This window comes from Procambarus clarkii, chromosome 66 (genome assembly GCF_040958095.1).
Source record: "Procambarus clarkii isolate CNS0578487 chromosome 66, FALCON_Pclarkii_2.0, whole genome shotgun sequence".
Taxonomy (NCBI): domain Eukaryota; kingdom Metazoa; phylum Arthropoda; class Malacostraca; order Decapoda; family Cambaridae; genus Procambarus; species Procambarus clarkii.
This window is the reverse complement of record NC_091215.1, coordinates 16,331,400-16,343,716: the sequence shown is the minus strand read 5'-3', so window position 1 is coordinate 16,343,716 and position 12,317 is coordinate 16,331,400. Positions and strand designations below refer to the sequence as shown.

Below are 12,317 nucleotides of genomic sequence, written 5' to 3'. Positions count from 1 at the left end.
TGGACTTGTCTAGTCTGAATCCCTGGGTCTTTTGCTCTTCCTTTCGGATGACCACTCTGCCCCAGGTCCGGCTGCGTTTGGCCTCAGGGGGCCTGGATGCTACCATAACTATTTAGTCTTTTTTTACCAGTAAAATGTTTATTAATACTTTATTCTGGTTTGCATAACAATTTTCATTTCATTGTGCCACTGCTGAGGCCTGGATTTGATGGCACTCAATAATTCTATTACGTTTTCTAATTATCACAAAGGCTTAGCATGACTATTTGAATATTTTTTTTAAGTTAAATGTGCTCTGTTATACATTACAGGTTCACTGTTCTGTGGTGGATAGTGCTATTGCATAATAGGAGGAGGTGATATAGGATGATGGCAGTGGATGTGGTCATGGAGGATTGATGAGAATGCAATCTTGGCAATGAATTGCCATATAATATTAATAAAAGCCTACAGTGTTATAGGTATGAAATTCCTTTTCCTTATTTCAAAGTCTTACCCGTTTGCTGCTAAGCATCTTTTTCTGGTCAACCTTCCGCCGCTGATTTGCAAAGGCCATTTTAACTGTAATGACCCTTGTCTGAACTTCTGCTTCTCCACCGGTCTCTTTAAAAAAATAGTATAAATAAAATTTAATAAAATTGCATTTTAAATTTAATTAAATTAAAATTGTGAATGCTTATAGGAAATGAAACACCTTTATAGATATGAGAAATACTGGCAGAGGAGACCAAAGTTAAATAGAGTACAGAAATTAAAATAAATATAATGGGCTTACAAAGATTTACATAAACTCAACAAATGGTCAGAAGACTGGCAAATGCTGTTCAATATTGAAACATGCAAAACCTTGCATGTAATATCATTAACCCTTAACCCTTTAGTTGTGCATCACATCATATGATGCTTTGACCGACTTGCAGGAAATTGCGCATCTCATCATATGATGCTTTGGAGTACCGCGCAAGATTTGAAAGGCCCGCGGGGTATAGGGGGTCCCCATACTCTTCCCAGGGGCTATAGTAAACAGCCACCAATTTTGAAAAAAATCCAGCTCACGCTACTATCGCATGGGAGGCCTCAGTTACCCAGCAGCCACCATGTTGAGCGCACGGCCAAACGCTTCCCGGGCACGCCCCACGCAATCACTCACCTAAAGTCAAATAACTAGTGAATTATTTTCCGATGGTGAGGAAAGTGACTTTGATGACTCTGATATTGATAAAGACTACACACAATTGACCGATGATGGTAGCACAGACAGTGAAAATGAGATACAGCCACCTCCCATGGCGAGGCCTATACGCTCACCCATGCCACCTCGCCCAGTGTCTACTCCAATTCGCCCTCGACCACACAGTTCCTGTGCTTATTTAGAGTCTGAGGATATTTTCGGTGAAGAGTCAGAGGAAGGTGACTCTTTTTCTGGTTTTAGTGAAGTGGAATCGGAACATAGTGTTACCGAGCCTGGTGCCAGTACAAGTGGTGTTAATGGGCGAGAATTTGTCTCGTCAGCAGCGTCTCGCCCAGCCAAGCGCCACCGCATGGAACAACATGAGGCACCAAGAGCCTCATGTTCACGTGCTTCTACCTCATGTGCACGTAGCGGCTGAACTGTGCGTAGACGGGCTTCAGCTCCTGGTCCAATATCAACATGTGTTTGATTGATAAGGCTGACATGATGATTGGCACTATCGAGTGTGCGCGGAAAACATTGAAATGGACGAAAAAAGTGTTTTTCCATCTTGTTGACATGAGCATGTTGAACCGCTATAATTTGTATCTGGTGAAAACTGGACGTAAACCTGTTTTCCGTTCATTTGCTTTTACAATTGCAACATGGTTATTAGCAAAGTTTGGCCAAGAAGTCCCTGGCATACGAAGACCAATCATGAACCCGGTGTTGCAGCATGCTGCAACACTGGGTTCATGATTGTTGTTGAGCCTGGGTGTTGCAGCATGCTGCAACACCCAGGCTCGCTCACATAGATGCCTTTCAGCAACACAGACTAAAGAATTTGACACCAGGTGAAAAGCGTGCAATAGGCCAACGTGCATGCCTAGTATGTAAAACAACAAAACTGAGAGAACAGAAATGTAAAATGGTGCAAACATGGTGTGACAGGTGTGCAGTTGCATTGTGTGCTGTCGACTGCTTCAACGACTACCACTCACTCCAAGATTTCTAAATGAGCAATAATGGTGCAAAAACCTGTACATAGTGCATGCTAGTGTGTACATATAAATAATGAACATTGTGATTACATAATATAATGGCGTAATGGAAAACGTTTGTGTGCGCATGTGTATACTCGATGTATGCAACATTTATTGACACTAACTGTGAAGTAACATTATGTGCAACACAATTAGTGCCTAATATTGCAAAGAATACAGGCCTAGACACTGTAAATAATGATGCGAAAATAAATTCGTGGCAACTCTAGCTGCTTGAAGACCGCACACGACGCCTTCGGGACACACCGTGCAAGAGCGAACGTACAAACGGTGACGTCATCACCCTCTTGTCGGCTCAATTACGTCGCCGCTAAGTACAATTGATTTTTTTTCCCCCGTGATCAGGGAACATGACTTAACAGGTTAGGAAGAAAAAAAGATTTATTTTTTTTTTGTATGCGCCTGTGGGTGTCAAATGGTATATAGCCATGCACCATTTAAGGGTTAAACTGTGCAAAGCATCATGTGATGCTTTGAGTAACTGTGGACAAATTGTGTACAGCATCATATGATATTTGGGAGTACCACGCAAGATTTAAAAGTCTCGCAGTTACACAGGGTTCACATCAGCTTCATCAGAGCTCTTGTAAACAGACGTCATTTAAAAAGAAATTGTGGGCAACATTCCCAGGTGTGAAAGCCTCAGTACTGAGTGAGCCACCAAGGCTGGCGCACTCAGCATGAGCTCACAGCACTGCTGTTCAGCTTGTGACTGCAGAATTGCCTAAATATGCTAAAAATATATGTAACTGGTATTATTTAGCATTGATAATAATACAGAAGACCCCTGATAAAAAAAACAGAGTTGAATGTAATGAAACACCTGTTTTCTGGGCGAGACCCGGAGGCTCCCCGGAGTTATCCAGGCTGATATGCTAATGTCAGACTTTGGCATCAGTCATGTGTATGGAGTTCTGGGGGTCTACCGGAGACCACGAGCCAGAACCTGGCCCCCCCTCAGAGAGGCACGAGGAGCAATGGCCTATAGAAACCCCCCATGTGGTTGGAAGCATTCTATGTCTGCCATCGACTGGGTCAAACACCCAGAAAGATAAGCACCCAAAAACAAACCCCTATTCTGGTTAAGAAATTGCTACTGAGAGGTGAACTAGTGGACAGAACTCTCGAAATAAAAATGAGCTAACGAGCATGTTGTCACCACTTCGCCATGCTGCCGTCTGCACAGCTTCCCCCCCTCCCCGGGAGGGGGAAGAGGGAGCACCAGACCCCTCACTCCAGCCACCCAAGACCCCAGTTCTGAGGCTGGATATCAAAACACTAAAAAAACGACGACTGGAGGGAGGGAGGATTGCCGGGGAGCTTACGGATCTCACCCAGAAAATATCGTTTCATTACATTCAACGCTGGTTTTCTGGGGGGGGCGGGCCTTGTCGGCTCCCTGGAGCTACCTACCCAAAGACGAAAACAATAGGGACCTAACCCGGGAGGCGGAGACAAAAGATTCCAACCGCCAACTCAAGGTCACGCAGGCTCAACAAGGCCCAGGAACATCAACTAATGAAAGCATAGCTAACCTACGAACGTCATGGACACGGGGATAGATTGCAGGGTGGCTGGACCGAACTACTCCGCGGATAATCCGAGAGAACCGCACCCTGAAACAGGGAAGGGAAACCGTAACAATCCAAAGCGTGACCCTTGTCACAGCAGCCTAGGCACGCAAAGAAAGGCGAAGCCCTGCAACCGAACACGACACATGATGCACCCCCAGCCAGACTAACCAAGCATCAACGGTGCCGGTCGGCCGAGCGGACAGCACATGGGACTTGTGATCCTGTGGTCCTGGGTTCGATCCCAGGCGCCGGCAAGAAACAATGGGCAGAGTTTCTTTCACCCTATGCCCCTGTTACCTAGCAGTAAAATAGGTACCTGGGTGTTAGTCAGCTGTCACGGGCTGCTTCCTGCGGGTGAAGGCCTGGTCGAGGACCGGGCCACGGGGACGCTAAAAGCCCCGAACTCATCTCAAGATAACCTCAAGATCTCAAGATAACAACCCAAGGTCCCCTCCTGAAAGCAGCTATGTCAGACTTCGCCAGAAAAGAAGATGGCTGCAAGCGAACAAACCAATCACAAGGCCCAAAAGTGACAAAAACCTTGGCGCCGGAGGAGAGCATTAACCCTTAGACCGTGCAATACATATATAATGATTTGAGAAACAAAACCGGAACCTCGCAATACATTAGTAGATGTTTTAGTGTCTAGGGCCTTAATTTAAATGCCCCGCATGGAATAGGGGCAGCTAGAGTACAGCTACGACCGATAGTTGACAGACGCCACCTTGAAAAAAAATCGTGGCCAACATTCCTGGGTGAGATTCAGTACTGAGCAAGCCACCAAGGCTGACGCACGCAGCATGAGCTCACAGAACCGCTATTCAGCTTGTGACAGCATTGCCTAAAAATGTTAAAATATATATGTTCGTGCTTTATTTAGCAATGATAGTATTACAAAAGACCCCTGTGATAAAACTGACCAGGATTTTGATAATAGCAGGATTGTGGTGATATTTAGCGCTGTGCTCCATGGTAGGAGGAGTAATGTTAAGGGAGGGAGGGAGGTGTCATCGTCTCCTGACTATGTGGCCACCTTTTATTGACTGGACTTACCACACCAACTTAGTGGTTCACTATGGTGAACACAAATTTAGATTCTTATATATAATGTGTGTATAGAGTGTAATAACAGCAATAGGAGTATGTTAGGAGCTGCCATTTTGGTGAAGGTGGTGCATCATCTGCATGACATTTCTTGTTCTTTACTGGTTGCCACTAGGGAGCCGGTTGGCCGAGTGGACAGCACGCTGGACTTGTGATCCTGTGGTCCTGGGTTAGATCCCAGGCGCCGGCAAGAAACATTGGGCAGAGTTTCTTTCACCCTATGCCCCTGTTACCTAGCAGTAAAATAGGTACCTGGGTGTTAGTCAGCTGTCACGGGCTGCTTCCTGGGGGTGGAGGCCTGGTTGAGGACCGGGCCGCGGGGACACTAAAAAGCCCCGAAATCATCTCAAGATAACTCAAGAAGATGGTCTTTGGGGACCATACCAGCTTATTTGTACAGGTATGGTGAATAAAACATATTGATACTTATATATAAAGTGTGTATATATAGTGTAATAATGCCACAAAAAGTATTGTTGGAGGAGAAATATTAGTGTGTGTGGCCGTGAGGGCAGCCGCCACCAGCTGACTCTGTGAGTAGCTACGTCTTATTGCCTTTACTTACCATACAAGCTTAGATGTACAGTTATAGTGAACAAAACATGTAAATACTTATATATAACATCTGTATATAGTGAATAAATGCAAAAATAGTATCGTGGGAGGAGAATGTGGACGAGTGAGGTGTTGTTGAGGGAGGGAGTGGCAGCGAGTGGCTGGCTGGTTTGTGGCGGTCACTCCTCGTTGCTTTTTGACGAACAATACGAACTTGGTAGTTCGTTATGGTGGGCAAAACATGCAAATACTTATATATATAACCTGTGTATATAGTGTAATAACAGCAAAACTATTTGTTTATTGTTTTATGAACATAATAATTGAATCACTACTATGCACAACATAATTTTGAGTACAACGATGATTCACACATTTTATTATATAAATATATCACAATACACACTACTGAATAAAATTACTGCAAAAAACAATGAAAAAATCAGACACTGATATAATTAGATAACAATATCTTTGTGGCGACTACCGCCTGACAGCTCGGGCAGAGCAGACCTCGTCTGGCGACTGCTCTGTCAACACCCCTTTTCTGTGGGGAGCCCCTACGGCTCCCTGGAGCTTATCAGGCTAATGTATGTTATATTAGACAGGGACATAAGCTAAGGAGTTCAGACCTACCAGCGACCAGCCCCAGAACCTGGCCCCTTCAGAGAGGTTTCAGGGAGCAATGGCCCTGGAAAAACCTGTTGTGGTTGGGGTTTTCCTTATCTGCCATCGACCGGGGTTTGCACCCAGAAAGTTAGGCATAACAAAACAAACCCCACATGGAAAAACTAAAATAAAAAAACGAACAGAGGTAGAAACTCCCTACAATCCCAAGGAAACAAGCAAACATCACACTTTACTGCCACACTGATCGTCCGTGCAGCCCTACCCGCCCCGAGAGGGGGAGGGGGGGGACCCCGGACCTGTCGTGCCGGCTTCCTAGCATCTGTTCGTAAGCTAATGTCAACTGGGATAGACGCTTCTCTGGCCTCAGTTTCCTGAGGCCTGAGGGAGCTGGTCAGCCGAGCGGACAGCACGCTGGACTTGTGATCCTGTGGTCCCGGGTTCGATCCCGGGCGCCAGCGAGAAACAATGGGCACAGTTTTTTCATCCTATGCCCCTGTTACCTAGCAGTAAAATAGGTACCTGGGTGTTAGTCAGCTGTCACGGGCTGCTTCCTGAGGGTGGAGACCTGGTCAAGGACCGGGCCGCGGGGACACTAAAGCCCCGAAATCATCTCAAGATAACCTCCTAGGCGGTGTTTGCCTTGTGTGGCGTTCACTGCTGTGTGTTGTCTTGTGTGGTGGCCAGGAGTACCTCATCAGTGCCAGGGCTGCATGCGCAAAGGGGCTTCCTTCCCTAAGCGCCCTGTGAGTATTACCACTGCGTAACAGGGTTATTTTCCCTGGGGCGTTCTGGAACCATTCCCGTAGAGGTTCTTGCTCCTCGGCATTTGCCTCGCCCTTGGGGCAAGCTGGGGCTTGAGCCTTTGTTTGGCCCTGAGTAGGGATTGGTATTGTGTTAGTTAGGGCGTCAAGGTGTTGCGCAACCTGCCACCTAAGCGGCGACGGGTTCCTGTTGCCTCTGGGGACAGTGTACTCTTGCGGGGTTTTTCTTTTGCTTTTATTTTTCATTTGCCTGGTGGGGGTCTGCCTAGTGTGGCTATAGTTCCACTAGTAGTGTTTGGTGGCCCTCTGCTAGGCCCTCGTGATTGTACATGTCGCAAGGGTTTTCAGTGTTGTCCTCTACCCCCCTTGTTATTTTTGGGTGTTTAACCGGTTAGCAACACCTTGCCCGGGCTTCCCGTAGTTCTTACCCCTACGGGCCCTGGAAACCCCTGTCGGGGCTCGGTGGACCATTGTATGTGTCTTCCGGGTTCCAACTCGTCTTGTACGGGATCGTTGGTTGCTGTGCCCTTGTCTCCGGGTGATAGTCGACGGAGGTTTTCGAGCCTGTACCTCCTGCCAAGGCTTCTGGGTCTTACCAGCGGCCCTTTCTTGCTGTCTTTCCCATGGACTCTTCCATTTATTTAAGGGGTGGAGGGCTTGAAGGACGGCTCTGCCCCGGGGCCTCTGTTGCGGGTTTCCGGGGCTGTGGGAGATGCCTGCTAGCAGTTCTGGGGCAGTTTGCCCCTGCATGGGTTTTCTGCTTCTGGGCTGAGTTTTTCGCCCACCCAGTCAGCTTGCTTCCCACTTTTGCTGGCGTGTTTCCGTTTCTTTTGCGTCAGTCATAGCCCTCTGTTCTGGTGGCCATTTTCTTCTGCCGGTTTCCCGGCGTTGCGGTTTGTTTACAAGCGCCTGGGTGTGCGAGCGAGCGTCTGGGTGAGTTTTTCACCTTTTTCAGGGGTTTAATTCTCCTGTTGTCGTTTCTTTGCCTTTCTGGAGTTTTCTGCCCGTTTCCTGTTCCGCTGGGAATGTTTGAGTGTTGATTTTACACCGGATTTTCCATTTTATCTGTTTTGGGTCCAAGCCCTTGGGTTTGGGCTCAATGCTTGTTCCCACACCTTGTCCCTCGGTTTTCGGTCTGTTTTGACCGTTTCCTTGGGGGTTCTGTCTGGGGCTTTGCTTTGCCTTTCTGTGGTGTATCTCCGCTGGCAAATGTGGTGGTTTGGGCTCCCCCTGGTTTGATTCCGGGTTCCTTTGGGTTCTTTGGTTTCGTTCTGGAGGTTTCTTCCTCTTGGGTCCCATTTGTGGGTTCAGGGGGCTTTGTTTCCTCGTATGTGACCTGGTTCTGCCTTCTGGGGTTCTGGGGTCTTCCTGACTTGCAGACTGATCTTTTTGGATCTTGGCATGTGTTGTGGTTGTGCTGGGACTTTAGGGTTTAGGGTTAGATAACTTGCAGTTTAATTTTTTTTTTTATTTTTATTTTTACTTTTGTGACTGGCATTCCATTTGCCTAGAGAAGACTGCAATAACACCTATATTTTTTACCGTCACAACACCCACTACACAATGGGTGGATATACACCCATTAAGCAATGGGTGGGCAGTGGGTGGCACAGTAGTGGATGGCATGGTAGTGGGTGGCGTACACACACATGGGAGCTGCCCGGGTTCTGTGGGTGGGTGGCACGGTGGCTTCATGGGCGGGGAGGCAACATGGTGGAGTGGGGCAAGAGGGAAAGAGCAGGTACTGCTCAGCCCGGGGGCTGGGTGGGGGCGGGGGTCACGGTGACACTAACACTGGTATAATTACCCCGTATATCACTGCACAATAATGAATGTATCATACACTTGGTATCTGACTCAATGCACGAGTGATGTACTAAAAATATGATGGATATGTTACCCCAATTACTTATAGCAAAGTAACTTTTTCAACAGAACTATCAAAAAAAGGAAAAAAAAAAAAAAACACTGGTTGGCACACTGGATAACCCCCACCTCTCTCCTGACCACACAACACCCTCACTCACCCCTCACCTCCCCTTACTATGAGAGACCTGTAGGGTCCATCCTCGCTGCTAACTCCAGCCTCGATGTCTTCACACTGCCAATCCTCCTGTTTTGATAAGCTTTTGTAGAGATGGTACACCTTAGGTACTTCCAGCCATTCCCACGCCTGCTTGATATATTCACTGTGAATATGGGCGAGTCTTGGTACATTGAGGCCAAGATATCTCAGGGTAATGGCTGAGAAAGCAGAAGCAGCTCCTCCATACGTCCGTCCCCGACCCCCGCCATACATACATACATACACACACACACACATATATACATACATATATATATATATATATATATATATATATATATATATATATATGTTAGTATATTTTGGTAGCAGTCTTTCCTGTAGACATATATTATTAAATATGACCGAAAAAGTAAGATTAATAATTCTAACACGAATTTTCTCGATCTTTCGTACATTTTTTTTCACTGTTGGTGGTAATTCAAAAATCAATTCTCCAAAATTCATTTTTATTTCTAGTCTGACGCGACACTTGAGCGCGTTTCGTAAAACTTATTACATTTTCAAAGACTTTAGTTTACACATACACAACTGAATAGAACTTACACATCTCCGATTTGTTTATATCTACATTTGAGTGAGGTGGATGGGGTGAGGTGGTATTAATAATAATAATTTAATACCCTATTAATACCACCTCACCCCATCCACCTCACTGGATGGGGTGGATGGGGTGAGGTGGTATTAATAATAATAATTTAATACCCTATTAATACCACCTCACCCCATCCACCTCACTCAAATGTAGATATAAACAAATCGGAGATTTGTTTATATCTACATATATATATATATATATATATATATATATATATATATATATATATATATATATATATATATATATATATATATATATATATATATATATATATATACACATATATATATATGTTTCATTGAATATGACCGCATATTCTGTATTTATTATTTTCTGGTTTAGGGCTTCTATCCCTCTAACTATTTTCTTAGCATCAGGGCTTAATTGAAATAGGAGTTCTCCAAAACTCATTTTCGTATTTTTAAGGTGAAGAAAAGAAGTGATTTACTATAGAGTGTATTTACACTTATTTGTATAATTTGCACGACGTTTCGAACCTCCATGGTTCATTCTCAAGTGATCAGATCTTACAATACTAGTTGATTTTATACCCGCATTAGGTCAGGTGATAATACAATGAAGGTGAAAAACATGGGGGGATACATAAGTGAGGTGAAGCATAGAGGCTGCAGAAGGCGTATTGGCCCATACGAGGCATCTCCTATCCAAACACAAAGATTAATCCAGTGTAATTGGCCTGTTATGTTGGACATTGTCTTCTGTGTTGGTATCGATATGTTCTTGTCTTGTCCTTACTCTCATGGTTGGTAGAGTAAATAGTTCCGTGATTTGGGTGTTCATGGTAGGTCGCTCTAGTCTTATGTGAATTGCCTCAAGAATTTGTAATCTTCTTGAATCTTGGGTTTTGTCTATTATGCAAGTATTCTTGTTCAACATTTCTCTTGTTAGAGTAATGTCATGGGCTTGTCTCATGTGATTCCTAGGGGCACCAGATTGAAGATGGCATGTCAAACGCCTCGTCAGCTTGGTCGACGTCATACCTATGTACTTACATTGAAGGTTACATCCTTCGTGGGGGCAAGTGTACATGTATACAACGCTTGACTGCTGTAGAGGGTTCTCCGTCGGCTTCGGGCTGTTTTTGATAAGGAGTTCGGAAGTCTTCTTGGTTTTGTAGAATATTATCAGGTTTACGTTTTGGTTAGGAGTAGTGCTTTTTACTCCTTTACGGATTATTTCTTTCATTATTCTTTCCTCTTTTATATGTTCGCTGTGCATGGTTGATTTGTAATATAATTTTATTGAGGGTGTTGTGGTTTCTGTTCTAGGTTCTGAATTATACCAACGGTCCAAGTGTCTTCTTATAGCAGCGTTTATTTCCGCGTTGCTATATCCGTTGTTCACCAATACCTGAGTTACTCTTTCAAACTCTCTACTCACGTTGCTCCATTCAGAGCAGTGGGTAAGCGCTCGACGAATATAAGCATTGAGAACACTGGCTTTGTATCTTTGGGGGCACTCACTTCTACCGTTCAGGCATAATCCTATGTTGGTGGGCTTGGTGTATACGTTGGTGCTTAAAGAGGTTCCTGTTTTTGTTATTAGTACATCCAAGAATGGCAGACTGTTATTTTCACTATTTTCATGTGTAAATCGGAGTACTGACTCTCTCTCTAGGTGTCTTTTTAGGTCAATTAGTTCATCTGAGTCTTTTACTATTACGAATATGTCATCTACATAACGGCAGTATACAGTTGGTTTTTGTCTGCTACTGAAGACCCTATCTTCGATGGTTCCCATATAAAAATTAGCAAATAAAACTCCTAAGGGGGAGCCCATTGCTACTCCGTCTATTTGTAAATACATGTCTCCTTGTGGACTGATGAAAGGGGCTTCCTTTGTACATGCTTCGAGAAGACTTTTCAAGTGTGGCTCAGGTATGTCTAATTTGGGGGTGCTCTCGTCTCTGTATACTCTGTCCAGTATCATTCCTATGGTTGTGTCGACTGGGACGTTGGTAAATAGGGATTCAACGTCCAGGGAAGCGATGATTCCATCGGGCTGGGTAGATTTGATCAATTCTAGGAAATCTGCTGATGATTGTAGACTAAACTTACTTGGAGTGTATGGAGTTAGGAGTTCATTGAGTTTCTTTGCCAGGTGATAAGTTGGGGTTGGTATTTGGCTGATTATAGAGCGTAGTGGGTTACCTGGTTTATGCGTCTTAACATTGCCGTAGGCATATCCTAAGCCATAGTCACCTTGAAGTTTATTGAAATGCACACTACCTTTCTTTGCGTTGATTGCTGTAATTGTTTTGTTTACTTTCCGCTTAAGGTCTTCTACGGGGTTCCTCGTGATTCGTTGAAATTTGGAGTCGTCACTTAGGATGTCGCTAATTTTGTTCATGTATTCATGGGTAGGAATCAATACATATGCTGCTGTTTTGTCGGCTTTTCTTATTGTTACGTCTTTCAGATTTTTTAGTTGTTTCGCTGCTTCTTTGAGTCGTGGGGTTAAGATTGTAGATGAATATGTTCCTCGTTTTTTCCCTGCTTCTGCAAGTAGTTCAGCTTGAAGTGTGTCAGTGGTGATGACTTTTTTGTTGTCTTCTAGCTTATGGATATCGTCCAGAAGCATTTCGATTTCCAGGCGTTTTTGATGCATCTTTGGTTTAGATAAGAATTGACAATTTAGACCAAGCCTGAACGGTAGAAGTGAGTGCCCCCAAAGATACAAAGCCAGTGTTCTCAATGCTTATATTCGTCGAGCGCTTACCCACTGCTCTGAATGGAGCAACGTGAGTAGAG

General features: G+C 44.6%; 1 protein-coding gene across 1 annotated transcript in view; it reads right to left on the bottom strand.

Moving 5' to 3' along the window:
* Positions 1-458: 458 nt before the first annotated feature.
* LOC138355211 (DNA-dependent protein kinase catalytic subunit-like) overlaps positions 459-12,317 on the bottom strand; it is a 254,457-nt gene continuing 242,598 nt past the window's right edge. The window contains exon 15 of the mRNA XM_069310065.1: positions 459-603. Coding sequence (XP_069166166.1) covers positions 485-603 — 119 coding nt within the window. The 3' untranslated portion in view covers positions 459-484. The remainder of the gene's footprint in view (positions 604-12,317) is intronic.